This window comes from Salmo salar, chromosome ssa21, assembly GCF_905237065.1.
Source record: "Salmo salar chromosome ssa21, Ssal_v3.1, whole genome shotgun sequence".
Taxonomy (NCBI): domain Eukaryota; kingdom Metazoa; phylum Chordata; class Actinopteri; order Salmoniformes; family Salmonidae; genus Salmo; species Salmo salar.
In genome coordinates, this window is record NC_059462.1 from 40,970,503 (window position 1) to 40,986,057 (window position 15,555).

The 15,555-nt window shown below is 45.1% G+C and overlaps 1 protein-coding gene across 7 annotated transcripts in view; it reads right to left on the bottom strand.

The window, feature by feature from the left end:
* Positions 1-15,555, bottom strand: part of sema5ba (sema domain, seven thrombospondin repeats (type 1 and type 1-like), transmembrane domain (TM) and short cytoplasmic domain, (semaphorin) 5Ba) — a 325,261-nt gene that overhangs the window by 197,092 nt on the left and 112,614 nt on the right. For all 7 annotated transcript variants that reach the window (XM_014165380.2, XM_014165378.2, XM_014165381.2 and 4 more), the window contains one exon: positions 3,063-3,315. In XM_014165380.2, coding sequence (XP_014020855.1) covers positions 3,063-3,261 — 199 coding nt within the window. In that variant the 5' untranslated portion in view covers positions 3,262-3,315. The remainder of the gene's footprint in view (positions 1-3,062; positions 3,316-15,555) is intronic.

Here is a 15,555-nt window from a genome sequence, read left to right on the forward strand (position 1 = left end):
ATGCACAAAGTAGATGTCTTAACCAACTTGCCAAAACTATAGTTTGTTAACAAGAAATTTGTGGAGTTGTTGAAAAACAAGTTTTAATGACTCCAACCTAAGTGTATGTAAACTTCCGACTTCAACTGTATAGTGTAGCTATGTATGAATGACGCTGAGTGAAAGGATGAAGGATATTTTTGATCCAGCCAACTTCCCACTAGGCACAAACATTAGTCTGTTTTTTTTATTTACAATTGGCTGAGTTGTCAACTAATGTGAATCCACCATTAAATCAACAAAACATTTCACCATGAAATTGGATTTAGGTCAAATGTGCGTGAAAAAAATACATAATTCCCTTATGTTGATGACTACAAATCCAATCTGTTTTTCACGTTGATCAATGTCATCACATCGTTTATTTTTTCTTTAGGGAAATAACATTAATTCAATCAGTTTTTGCCCAGTGGGTTAATATGGATCCCTTAAGCGCGAATCCCGCTCGAATCCCGTTAGCGGGATTGATTTGACAACATCCAGTGAAATTGCAGCGCGCCAATTTCAAACTACGGAAATATCAATATTCAACATTCACGAAAATATAAGTGTAATACATCAAAATAAAGCGTAACTTCTTGTTAATCCAGCCGCTGTGTCAGATTTCAAAAAGGCTTTAAGGCAAAAGCAGACCATGTGATTATCTGAGGACAGTGCCCCGCATACAAACACATGAAAATCATTTTTCAACCAGGCAGGTTCAACACAAAAGTCAGAAATAGCCATATAATAAATGTCTTACCTTTGAAGATCTTCTTCTTTTTGCAATCTCAAATGTCTCAGTGACACAATGAATGGTCGTTTTGTTTGATAAATTCCTTCTTTATATCCCCAAAATGTCCATTAATTTGGCGCATTTGATTCAGAAACACACCGGTTCCAACATGACTACAAAGTATCTAATAAGTTACCTGTAAACTTGGTCCAAACATTTCAAACAACGTTCCTAATCCAAACTCAGGTATCCTAAAATGTAAATAAATGATCAAATTTAAGATGGAATAAACTGTTTCTAATACCGGATAAAAACAACGTGAAGTGTGCTCCAGAGTGACACCTACAAAGAACAGCCCTACTTCTTCATTTCTCAAAAGAAAAACATCGAACAATTTCTAAAGACTGTTGACATCTAGTGGAAACCATAGGAATTGCAATCTGGGCCCTAATAAATCAGGTCTCCCATAGAAAACTATTGGAAAACACAATGACCTCAAAAATAAATTTCCCTGGATGGATTGTGCTCGGGGTTTCGCCTGGCAAATCAGTTCTGTTATACTCACAGACATTATTCTAACAGTTTCAGAAACTTCAGAGTGTTTTCTATCCAAATCTACTAATTATATGCATATCCTAGCTTCTGGGCCTGAGTAGCAGGCAGTTCACTTTGGGCATGCTTTACATCCGGACGTGAAAATACTGCCCCCTATCACAGAAAGGTTTTAACATTCCAGATATTGAGAAAGTCTTGAGAATGGCATTGTGCTGAAATGTTGACATTAAATAGTCTCAACTATATTCCCTGTTGTTTTTCTACTTTTCAAATTTGATGTAAATGGAACATTTTATCATTTGAAATCAATGAGTGAATCGTATAGGCTTTGTTTTTTTGTGATGCAAAAAAGCGTCCTCCTTTGCTTCCAGCCCTCTTCCTGGACCGTGGAGGACCTCATGATGACATTGATAAACTGGCCCCTAAAGAAATGCCATCAGAATGGTGCCCTGCAATAAAAAGCAGGCGGGGCCCCAGGAAATGTTCATATGACCCATTGCTTTTAGAGGTTTGGGCATATCTCTGATAAAAAAGAAACCCTCTAGCTATCACTTCACTATTTCTTTATTTTCTTACTTTATTTCCCCAAACTGAGCAGAATTTCTTCACCAATCTATCTTGTCATGGCCCTTGGAAAAACTAACAAAAACACTTGCTTGTCCTGAAATAAATACAGCAATTTCAATGTTCATCCTCCCTCCTTCACTCTGCATGTCCAGTATATCTATGACCTCTCTCTCTCTCTCTCTCTCTCTCTCTCTCTCTCTCTCTCTCTCTCTGGTCTAAACAAAATTATCTTTTACATTTCTCACTATGGAGAACACCTTGTTTCATGCCCCACTACATAGATAAACAGAGCAGATAGGAGGGTATCACTGTACGCAACGTTCTCTCAGTCCAGATTTGTGTGTATGTGTGTGTGTGTGAACCATGCAATGTTTGGAATTATTGAAGCTGGCAGACAGACAGATGGAAATGGAAAGTGTTTATCTCCCTGTAAGACTGATGTTTCTGTCAAATGGGTCTGGCATCAACATAAAGCATCTCTCTGTCTCTCTGTATAGTGTCATATGAGAGATTTAAAACCTGTCTGTACAAGGGGTGCTCCTCACTCTAACCTGTTAGGCTTGGAGTCTGCAATAATTGAATCATAATGGGTGTACAGTTTCACACTCTTCCCTTTGGTAAAACATTCTTAGGTCACACAATTTCATCCAAACTTTTGTTCAAGAAGAAGAGCCTAGAGAAACCATTTAGACTGTAATTCTAATAATCATTTCTAACACATTTGGCCAACACCCCCTCAGACATTTAAAACACTTGGAATGTAAAGGTGAGATCGTCCCAAGTCCTTATGGTTATAGAACCCATGGAGGATGGGTTCTAGCCCTGAATGCTGATTGGCTGACAGTCGTGGTATATTAGACCGTATACAACGGGTATGACAAACCATGTATTTTTACTGCTCTAATTACATTTGTAACCAGTTTATAATAGCAATAAGGCACCTCGGGGGGGGGGTGTATGTGGTATATGACCAATATACCACGGCTAAGGGCTCGTTGCGTTGTTCATAAGAACAGTCCTTAGCCGTGGTATATTAGCCATATACCACACCCCCTCGGGCCTTATTGCTTATATATTCCAGTTTGTATTCAGTAGTGAGAGAAGAGACCTTCAGTGTGGATGTGAATAAATAGCCATGTCCAGAAATGCGTGTCCTGTAATGAGTATTGTGTCCAGTACGACTTACCTTGGAAGGTGACCACAGGGTGCTCTCTCCGGGTGCACTCCGGCCGGGAAAGGTACAGGGGGGCGGGCGTGGGGTCGGGTGGGGAGAGAAGCAGGGGTTTCTGGGACAGCGCGATGGGGAGGAGCAGCAGGAGCAGGGGGAGGAGCAACATGCCAGGCACAGACATGGGGGTGGCGTACCGCGGCAACGTTGCCATCATGGTGATGGGGCGGAGCCTCTCCTCTAACTTCCAAGGTGGGCCTCTGGAATACAACTGTGAGAAAAGAAGGGAAGAAAGAGAGGAAGTTAGAAAAAGGAGGAGGCATGTCATGCAGAGCCTGTGGTTGTGTGGTAATATTTCTGGTTCTTGACATATGTACAATCCTGGAGACTGGGGTTTGATCCCCACGTCCACCCGGTTTGTCCCCCTTGTACCCCTGTTTCTCTCCCTTGTGCCCCTGTTTCTCTCCCTTGTACCCCTGTTTCTCTCCCTTGTGCCCCTGTTTCTCTCCCTTGTACCCCTGTTTCTCTCCCTTGTGCCCCTGTTTCTCTCCCTTGTACCCCTGTTTCTCTCCCTTGTGCCCCTGTTTATCTCCCGGTTGCCCCTGTTTTTCTCCCTTGTGCCCCTGTTTTTCTCCCTTGTCCCCTGTTTCTCTCCCTTGTCTACCCTGTTTCTCCCCCTTGTCCACCCTGTTTCTCCCCCTTGTCTATCCTGAGTCTCCCACTTGTTTATCTCCCCTCTGATTTCACAACAGTCTGAATAAAGCGTACAAAATATGAGAGCGAGAGAGAGAGAGAAAGAGAGAGAGAGAGAAACTACGAGGAGCCAAGTCTGTGAAGTACCTTACCCCTGACCTCACCATAATCATTCAAAGTACGCAATTAAACCTCAGAAGTTAATTTAACGGCTGATTAATGTTGTAAAATTGAATAAGAGTGTGGTGGATTGTTCAATGGGGTGTACGTTTCCACCAGTCAATGTACCAGAACCCTGTATGCTTAAAATCTATGGCTCATAGAAATGTACTTAATAGAAGAAAAATGCACTCCAGAGCTACTCTCTACAAAGATCACTTTTTTGTAAAAAATTTTTGAGTAGATGACGCACATGAATAGCTGATAGTCATCTCACCGCTCACAGTGCTGAAGCAGCCTTGGTATTATGGCACAGACCTGGGTTCAAATACGATTTGAAATCATTTAAAAAAACTTTAGCTGGGCTAGATTGAGCTTACCTATAGCAATGAATCCAATAGAATAGTCACAAAATGGAAAACCCCGCCCAACTTGGCACTCCAGGCAGGCTAAAGCAAACGCTTGTCACGTCCTGACCAGTAATAGGGTTTATTTGTTATTGTAGTTTGGTCAGGACGTGGCAGGGGGTATTTGTTTTATGTGGTTCGGGGGTTATGTGTATGTAGAGGGGTGTTGTATTTATGTGTTCTGGGGTTTTTGGTGTATGTTCTTGCTTTGGTATTCTAGGATTCTAGGTTGTGTATTTCTTTGTTGGCCTGGTGTGGCTCTCAATCAGGAACAGCTGTACATCGTTGTTTCTGATTGAGAGTCATACTTAGGGAGATTGTTTTCACCTGTCCCTTTGTGGGTAGTTGTATTCTGTTTTGTGTTCTTCACCTGACGGAACTGTCAGTGTCGTTTTCATATTGTATACGTGTTTTGTTTTGTTTCACCTTCTTCAATAATTAAAAAAAGAAGATGAGTATACATTTTCCTGTTGCGTCTTGGTCCTCCACAAACGACACCCGTTACAACGCTAGAAGTATTTGAAAGATTTCAAGGCACTGCATCTGTTTTACACACAAGCCAACACAAAAAAATATAAATAATATACGCAACTAGAAAAAAATACAAATAAAATGTTTTTAAAAAATTGCTTTAAAGATACCGTACTTTAGACAAGTTAAACACACCGGGCATGTCACGACTTCCGCCGGCTCCTCTCCTTGTTCGGGCGGTGTTCAGCGGTCGACGTCACCGGCTTTCTAGCCATCGCCGCTCCATTTTTCATTTATCCATTCGTTTTGTCTTATTCCCTGCACACATGGTTTTCATTCCCCAATCACACTACATGTATTTATTCCTCTGTTCCCCCTCATGTCTTTGTGTGTGATTGTTTCGTGTTATTTGTCATTTTTGACGCGCTATTTCTGGTGTGAGTTTATTCCGTGTTTTATATCACGAGGTATGTTTATTTTGTTTGGACTTTAGTATTGTTTGCGCATATTGGATGGAGGTTTCGACACAGTGGCGTCCGTCTGTTGGTTTCTCCTGCCTAGTTAAAGTGTGCGCCTGTTCACAACTCTCTGCTCTCCTGCACCTGACTCCGCTCCCAGTACGCACACCATTGACAGAATCATCCACCCACCATGGAGTCAGCAGGAGCAGGTACCCGGGTCAGAGGAGTCGAGAAGCGCGTCCAGGAACACTCAGCAATGCTGCATCATTGCGGTGCCATGATGGATTGCGTTGTCCAGACGATGGACCGCTGGGAGAGACAGGAAGTCTCGACCAGCGCCTCGACCAGCGCAACCGGGGTCACCTCTACCCGTCCCGTCAGGATCCAGTTCCAGTGGGATGTGTCTCTCCCTTCCCAGGGAGTATGACGGGACGGCAGCACAGTGCCAGGGGTTCCTCCTACAACTGGACTTATACCTGGCCACCGTTCACCCAGCTCCCTCAAGAAGGGAGAGAGTGTCCGCCCTCGTCTCATGCCTCTCGGGGAGAGCTCTGGAGTGGGCAAACGCCGTACGGGGAGAAGGAGACGCGGCGTTGGACCACTTCGAGGAGTTCACCCGCCGCTTCTGGGCCGTCTTCGACCATCCACCCGAAGGGAGAGCGGAGGGGAAACGGCTCTTCCATTTGAGGAAGGGGACGAGGAGCGCACAGGAGTTGGCACTGGAATTCCGGACCTTGGCCGCCGGAGCAGGATGGAATGACAGGGCCCTCATCGACCACTACCAATGCAGCCTGCGCAAGGACGTCCGACAGGAGTTGGCCTGCAGGGATGCCACCATCACTTTTGACCAACTGGTGGATCTGTCCATCCGGTTGGATAACCTGCTGGTCACCCGCGGACATCCAGAGGAGGCTCTGTCGGTTCCATCTTCCAGCACTCCCGCTCCAGTGCCCATGGAGCTGGGAGGGGCTGCGCGTAGGGAGGCTGGAGGAGGGGCCTTCACGTGCACCATCTGGTGCCGCAGAAGGCACACTGCCGGTCGGTGCCATGTTGGTCCCTCTGGGAGTCGAGGCAGCAGGCAGGGCACTCTGTCATCACCCCAGGTGAGTCTGCACCACTCTCATCTAGAGCCCTCTGTTGTCCACCTCTTTGTACCTGTTTGTTTTCCTGAGTTTTCCCCGCGTTCCCAGCATAAGGCGCTCGTCGATTCAGGCGCAGCTGGGAACTTTATCGACAGAGCGTTAGCCCTTAGTTTAGGGATCCCCATTATTCCTGTGGTTAGACCTTTCCCTGTACACGCTCTGGATAGTCGACCATTAGGGTCCGGGTTAATCAGGGAAGCCACCATCTCCCTGGCCATGGAGACACAGGGGGGTCATGAGGAAAGAATCAGTCTCTTCCTCATTGACTCTCCTGCGTTTCCCGTGGTACTAGTCCTTCCCTGGTTGGCTCGTCATAACCCCACCATTTCCTGGCTACAGAGAACTCTCAAGGGGTTGTCGCGAGAGTGCTCGGGGAGGTGTGTAGAGGTTTCCGTTGGTGCTACCACGGTGGAAAGTCCAGACCAGGTCTCCACCGTGCGCATTCCCCCAGAATATGCCGATTTGGCTCTCGCCTTCCGTAAAAAGAAGGCAAATCAATTACCACCCCATCAACGGGGGGATTATGCGATAAATCTCCTGGTAGACGCTGCACTTCCCAGGAGTCACGTGTATCCCCTGTCGCAAGCGGAGACGGTGGCTATGGAGACATATGTCTCCGAATCCCTGCATCAGGGGTACATTCGGTCCTCCACTTCACCCACCTCCTCAAGTTTCTTTTTTATGAAGAAGAAGGATGGAGGTCTGCGCCCGTGCATTGACTATCGAGGTCTCAATCAAATCATGGTGAGGTACAGTTACCCGCTACCTCTTATCGCCACGGCGATTGAGTCAATGCACGGGGCGCGCTTCTTCACTAAACTGGATCTCAGGAGTGTGTACAACCTGGTGCGTATCCGGGAGGGAGACGAGAGGAAGACGGCATTTAGTACCACCTCAGGGCATTATGAGTACCTCTGGACATTGAGGGGGCCCCGGCATACTCCGTCCATTCCATCCTGGATTTGAGGCGTCGTGCGAGGGGCCTTCAGTACCTCGTGGAGTGGGAGGGGTATGGTCCGGAGGAGAGGTGCTGGGTTCCGGTGGCGGATGTGTTGGACCCTGAACTGCTGCGGGAATTCCACCGCCGCCGGCCGGATCGCCCTGCGCCTCGCCCTCCGGGTCATCCCCTAGGCCGGTGTTGGCACACCGCTGGAGCCTCGCGTCAAGGGGGGGTACTGTCACGACTCCGCTCCCAGTAGCACATCATTGACAGGGCAGAATGCTGCAAAGGTTAAAGGGCAATCTGTAGTACAGGGACAGAGCAGACACCTCACCATTGTTCCTGTAAACAGACAAGGGATAGGGGTGGAGAAATGCAAATGCACAGACAGTCATGGCCACAGTCCGACCATCCACTGGACCAAAAATAAAGTTTACAATGCTTTAAAAAAAAGTATAATAATAATTTTATGTAAGCGTGAAAAAAACACAAAGAAAAAACAGGGCAAAACAAGCTCACATTTTAGTCTCTGACCGGGCAAGATGAACAAGGCATCCGCAGGTCACAATCAATAAGCACACCATCAACCTTAATGTCCCCCCTAAAAAAAACACAAAGAAATGCTTATCCAACCCTTAAGTCACAGGGGACTTATATGAATGCCATCAGAGATGGACTGTTTAAAGTAAGACCGGAATGGAGCCCAAGCCTCATAAAACAGTTTGGGGTTCCCACATGTACTGAGTTACATTTTTTCTAGTTTCAGAGAGCACAACACATCTCTCACCCAATATTTATAAGATGGGGAGCTGCCATCTTCCAGTTTTGTAGTATTAGCCGTCTAGCTAAAAGACTTGTATAAGCAACAGTGTCCAACTGAATTCTTGACAGGGGGGTACCTGTGGGCAGTACTCCAAAAAGGGCTGTAAGGGGAGACGGATCTATAACAGTGTCATATATATCAGAGAAACATTTAAATATGAATTCCCAGAAACCTGACAGTTTATGACAGCCCCAAAACATATGCAACAGTGTGGCTGGTTCCGTTTAACATCGGACACAGGTAGGATAAAAATCAGAGAATTTTCTTCCTTGTTCGGGTGGATACCAGTGGATACGGCGAACCACCTTGAATTGAATGAGGCTGTGTCTATTGCTAAAAGAGGATGAATGCACCCTGTGCAGCCCGAATTCCCAGGTGTCTTCCCCATGTTCCTCTCCGAAATCCTTTTCCCATCGAGTCTTAAAGGCACCAAAGAAGGGTTCTATAAGTCATTAATGATTGCATATACATTTGAAATTGCGCCCCTAGGAAGCTTGTTCAGCTCAAAGATGCTCTCTATAGCTGTATTCACAGGCCTATGGGGAAATTCAGTTATGTTAGCTCTGACAAAGTTCCTAGTCTGGATAGCGGAAAAAGTGTGATTGGGGGAGGTTGAACTTTTCCTGTAGCTGAGCAAAAGTGGCACATGTATCATCAAAGAATAATTGGGCTAGTGAGGAGAGGCCTAGTGAGTGCCAGATGGCAAAAGCCCCATCATCTAAAGATGGAGATAAGCCTCGGAGGCTAAAGGCTAAATGGAACTGATTCCAAGTTTTAGAGACTGCTTTACAATTGGGTTGACACACTTTTTGCCTAGGGACACTGGGAGAGACGAGCATGACACAGAAGAAAGTGCAGCAGGTTTACACGATCCATCTGGACCCATAGTGGTCTAGGACCAGTAGGATCAGTCTGCAGCCAGTACAAAAGGGCTCTGAAATTTGCAGCCCAATAGTATGTCTGAAATTTGGTAGAGCTAAACCACCCAATGCCTTAGGCTTCTATAAATGTTTTCTACCAATCCGTGGTACCTTGCCATCCCAAATAAAATACATGAATGTTTGATCCAGTCAATTAAAAAAAGATTTTGGAATAAAAATGGGTAAACATTGAAATAAATATACAAATTTGGGCAACACATTCATTTTAATGACATTATTCCTTCCAATAAGAGAAAGAGATAGTGAATTCCAAAAATACAATATTGTTTCAAACTGTCTGCTAGAGCAACAATGTTTTCCTGAAACAATTTTGAATATTTCCTTGTCACTTTAACTCCGAAATAGGTGAATTGTTCCCGGACAATCCTAAACTGAAAACTTGTAAAAGAGCACTTTAAAGCAGCCTTATTTACAGAAAAAAGCTCACTCTTGCCTAGATTCAGCTCGTACCCTGAGATTGATCCAAACTTTTTAAGAACAGATAAGGCATGTGGCAATGAGGTATCAGGGTTGGAGATAAACAAAAGGAGGTTGTCAGTATATAGTGAGACTTTCTGCTCTAAGCCCGTCCTGATTATTCCTTGAATGGCATCATTAGAGCATAGTGCAATGGCGAGAGGCTTGATTGCCAAAGCAAACAACAAAGGTGGAGAGTGGACAACCCTGTCTGGATCCGTGGTGCAAGGGAAAATAGTCAGAGGACAAGTTGTTAGTCCGTACCAAAACCATGGGAGAAAAATAAAGAATCTTTATCCACGCAATAAATTTGGGGCCAAAGCCAAATCTATAAAGAGCAGCTGTTAGGTAGTCCCACTCAATGCGGTCAAAAGCTTTTTCCGCAGCAAGTGAGACCACCACCACCGACGCTGGGGAGTACAGTATATTCATAAGGCGTCTAATATTGAAAAACAAATGCCTATTTCATAAAATCCAGTCTGGTCAGAGTGTATTACTTGGTGCAGCGAGCCTTCTATATGGATGGCTAAGAGTTTGGCTAGGATTTTGTAATCACAGTTTAAAAGCGAGATTGGACGATAGGATCCACATTACAGGGAGTCTTTGTTTTTCTTTAATAGTAATGAAATTGAAGCCTGATAAACACTAGGCGGTAGCTTTGAGGTATTAAGGCACTCTGCAAATAATCGAGACAAGAATGGGCAAAGCAGACCAGAAAACGTCCTGTAAAATTCGGTTGGAAAACCGTCCGGACCCGGTGATTTACCACTTTTCATTGCGGACACTGCTGTTGCAATCTCCTCAGGTGTAAATTCTTCTTCTAAACAGTGATGGGAGTCTGTATCAATTGAAGACATATTCAAACCATTAAAGAATTAATCAATCAGCAAAGGGTCTTGAGGAGATTCAGAGGTGTATAGCACAGAGTAAAATTGTTTGAATTGATCATTGATCTCTTTATGTATAACCGTGGTGGCACCAGAGGGTCCTTATTTGTGGGATTAAACGTGAGGCCTCATATTTATGGTTCTGATGTGCAAGGAGTTTACTAGCCTTGTCGCCTTGTTCATACACTGTATCAAGCTCGCAAGAGTAACTGTTCAGCTTGCCTGGTATAAAGCTCATCAAATTCAGATTGGAGTAGTTGGCACTCTTTATGTAGATCAGAGGAAGGATCCGTAGCATACTTCTCATCCAATGTGGCTATGGCTTCGCTCAGGTCCCGAAGTCGCTGAGAGCAAGCTTTGTTTTGGTTATTATTATAAGAAATAATTTGGCCACGTAGGTATGCTTTGAGAGACTCCAATATGGTAGAGCAGGACATACATGGCGTTGAATTAATATCTAGGAATAAGGTGATTTCAGAAGAAATGAAATTGACAAACTTATCTGAGAGTAAAATGGGGTTAAGATGCCATTGATAACACATAGGAGGTCGCTGGGGAAACTCTAGTTCAAGCACTAATGGTGAATGGTCAGAAATAACAATACTCTCATAAGTACACCGCCGAAGGTTAGGCAGAAGTTTTTTGTCCAAAAAGAAGTAATCAATGCGGGAATATGTTTGATGAACATGAGAATAAAAGGAATACTGTCTATCTGTAGGGTGTAGGAAACGCCAGGCCTCACATACAGCATATTTCTGAAGAAAAGATTGAATAAGTAGGGCACATTTAGATGGGCCTGTAGTTCTTCGTGAGGACTTGTCAAGAACTGGGGACATTGTACAGTTAAAATCCCCCCCTAAAATCAACAAATGGGAATCTAAATTGGGTATAGCAGATAAAAAGGAAGAAATGAAACTTGTGCCATCCCAATTGGGAGCATAAACACTAGCCAAAACAAGAGGGGTAGAAAACAGTTTAACGGTTACTATGACGTATCGTCCCTTAAGATCAGCAATAACCTCTGAAGCTACAAAGGGAGTAGATTTATCAACCAAAATGGCAGCACCTCTTGATTTACTATGAAGGTTAGAGTGGAACACTTGACCAACCCAGTCCCTACGCATCCTAAAATGCTCACCAGTCCTCAAGTGAGTCTCTTGTAGAAATGCAACATTTGCATTCAAACCCTTTAAGAGTGTAAGCACCCTCTTACGCTTCACAGGGTTGTTAACCCCTTTGATGTTCCACGAAATGTTCTTAATTGTATTATTTCGGCCACCCTGAGCACTCCCGTTATACAACCCTGTCATTAGAGCATAGAGTGGAACAGCAATGAATACCCAAAAACCCCAGAATAACTTGTCTCAGAGTAACAATGTACGGTGCAAGATACTTGGCAAAAGTACAGAAACAAAACTAAAAAGACAGAATGACAACATTAGAACTGACCAATTCAACCTCCCACCTTCCCCCATCCCAGACAATACCTCCCCAAACGAGGTACAAGCCTAAATAGAACATGTTCTCTTCGCACAGTATGTCTGTGAGAGTGCGGTGTTAAACCCAACCCCACAGTCCCGCTCTTTAAAGTCATGTTTTGTGTTAGTGGATCAAGCAGCAAAAAGAGAAAAATAAAAGTGAATCCCTTGTGCAAACAAAATTACAAAAGCATCACTTGTAGATGTTGTGGAATCCCAGGAGGTCTACCCCGGGGGATGGTATTAGAGGGGAGGTACGTGAGGCGACGTTGGCTCCCTCTGCTGGGAATACGGGAGTTGGGCACCCCGACACGGACAGCTAAGTGGAGGTAATTAGAGGAAAGTGCCAACCAGCCGTGGAGGCTAAATAAAATGAGCACGATGGCACACCATGGGAGGGAAGGGAGAGAGACGGACACCAGTTAAGAGAGAGAAGGAAGACCGAGCAAAACCTAAGTTATTTCTTTGATATATTTATTTTCTGTCTTAAGTAAAGTTCTTTTTCTGACTAAAGCCTCCCTGTCTCTGTGTCAATCTCTGCACGCTCAACCCAACACCCCACGGTTTACCACAATGTATATAATTATTTTTCCAGTGTTATAACAGGCATTGAGAGAGAAAATAAATAAAATGTATAAAGGCTCTCAACCAAAAACCTAATTTGAAATAAGCAAATAATAGTAAGACGATCAAAAAATTAAAAATAATAATAACTGTCTAGTTTGACGATAAGACAACTTACAGCCAAGACCAAAACCTACGTGTGTGCAACGTTGAACGTTTGCTGGGCATAAATGACCTTCAAAACCTTTAAAATTGAAGTGATGTCACGAATCCCACCGAAGGTGGCTCCCCTGCCTGCTCGGGCGGCGCTCGGTCGTCGTCGTCGCCGGCCTACTAGCCGCCGCTCATCCCTTTTTCCTTTTATGTTGGTATATCTTATTGTTTGCACCTGTTCCTTATTTGTGTGTCTTGATTTGTGGTTATTTAAGCCTGTTTAGCCCGCCCAGGTTTGTGCGGGATTATTTTACGTCAGTGTGCTTTTTGGATGTGCTGGCGATCTGCCTGGATTATTTTCTTTCCGGACTGTGTGCCTGTTGTGTATGGGTTGGTCATTTACTTCACACGCCGTTGTGTTGGCGTCAACCGTGTTGTACCAGAGAAAATAAATCTCATTTTTTCTTACCTCTGCTCTTTGCGCCTGACTCCTACCACCACTCCTAGCATTCGTGACAAGTGAAGACCCCCAAAACGTGTAGCCTCGGAACATTTACTGTTTACTGGGTCAGTACAACAGGACGCAGCAAACAAATAACCCAAAATATTTTGAGTCACTGAGACACTATGTAAACAAACTGAGTAGGTGAATGAGACAGCCTGGAAACAAAGGAGTTAAGGAAAACCTTAATACAATGAAATTAAAATGACTGAATGCCTGTAAAGCAAGCACACTAGATCACATCAAATAAGCCTGAATGGGTTCGCCAACTCCCCAACTATACAAGACTAGTATGTTATAACTAAACATATATGTACCACAGGTGGGCTACTTACTATCCACAGTTCGCAAGCAACAGTTGCTGATCTATGAGCAAGTTCAAGACTTCTTGATGTGACATTGAATGTGAGCCACAGCCTCATATGGAGAATCAAATGTGTAATCTTTACCATCATGAGATAGCCATAAACGGGCCGGGAATCTCAGTCCATACTTCACACCTGGATGGTCCCATAGTAGTCGTTTGGCCTGCCCGAAAGCTGCGCACTGCCTGGAAACAGTGGGGGAGTAGTCCTGGTAGATAGAGAAGCTCTGTCCTTGAAAGCTCAGAGTGGTATTGCGGGCTCGTCGGAGAATCTCCATCTTCTCATGGAAAAAGTGCACTCAAAGAATTACGTCACAGGGCCTCTCACCAACCCGGGGCTCTGGGTGCAGCGACTGGTGGGCACGATCAATCAGGGGCTTCTCATCCAAGGCAAGAACCGTAGTCAACACTGCTAGCTAGCTAGTCATCACTGTTAGCTAGCCAACTTCTACCGACTAACAGCACCGCAGAAACTATTACATTACAACGCAACGACTTGATTAGTGTGGTGTTAGTGTTAGTTAGCCAGCTACATAGTTGTCTGTGCTGTCTCTGTATCTAAGATAATTGTGTAGCTTGAGTTTGAGTATTATCGAGGTGTGCTAGCCAGCCGCGACGCGGCGCCAGACTTACTCAACACACCTAGTCATCATTAACCCACTGCCAGATAGCCATCCGTTACCGACTAGCAGCGCTGTAGTTACTAATACTTCACAACGGAACGATTTGACTAGTGCAGTGTTACCTAGCGAGCTACCTAGTTGTCTTTGTCATAGCTTGATAATTGTTAATTGATAATTGCTAGCTAGCCAGCCATCGAGGTTAGCTAGCCAGCTATTTCCGTCCCCCGCGACGCCATTTTTCCTAACCTAGCCAACTATTACCGACGAGCAGCATTGTTGAAACTAAATACACTACAAGGAACGTCTTGATTAGTGTTATGTTAGCTAGCTAGCTACAAAGTTGCTTTGTATCATGACAAGGTGTAGTACTGAAACTACCGAGGTTACCTAGCCAGCTACACGTTCAAAGTCAACAACGCAGCCACTGCTAGCTAGCCTACTCCACCAGCCAGCAGTACTGTATCATTTTAGTCAATAACATTTTTGCAACGTAAGCTTAACTTCCTGTACATTCGAGACGTGTAGTCCACTTGTCACTCCAATCTCATTTGCATTAGCGTAGCCTCTTCTGTAGCTTGTCTACTATGTGTCCGCCTATCCCTGTTCTCTCTCCTCTGCACAGGCCATACAAACGCTCCACACCGCGTGGCCGCTGCCGCTCTAACCTGGTGGTCCCAGCGCGCACGACCCACGTGGAGTTCCAGGTCTCCGGCAGCCTCTGGAACTGCCGGTCTGCGGCCAACAAGGCTGAGTTCATCTCAGCCTATGCTACCCTCCAGTCCCTAGACTTCCTGGCGCTGACGGAAACATGGATCACCACAGATAACACTGCTACTCCTACTGCTCTCTCCTCGTCTGACTACGTGTTCTCGCATAGCCCTAGAGCATCGAGCCAGCGGGGTGGTGGCACTGGAATCCTCATCTCTCCCAAGTGGACATTCTCTCTTTCTCCCCTGACCCATCTGTCTATCTCCTCATTTGAATTCCATGCTGTCACAGTTACCAGCCCTTTCAAGCTTAACATCCTTATCATTTATCGCCCTCCAGGTTCCCTTGGAGAGTTCATCAATGAGCTTGACGCCTTGATAAGTTCCTTTCCTGAGGATGGCTCACCTCTCACAGTTCTGGGTGACTTTAACCTCCCCACGTCTACCTTCGACTCATTCCTCTCTGCCTCCTTCTTTCCACTCCTCTCCTCTTTCGACCTCACCCTCTCACCTTCCCCCCCTACTCACAAGGCAGGCAATACGCTTGACCTCATCTTTACTAGATGCTGTTCTTCCACTAATCTCATTGCAACTCCCCTCCAAGTCTCCGACCACTACCTTGTATCCTTTTCCCTCTCGCTCTCATCCAACACTTCTCACTCTCCCCCTACTCGGATGGTATTGCGCCGTCCCAACCTTCGCTCTCTCTCTCCCGCTACTCTCTCCTCTTCCATCCTATC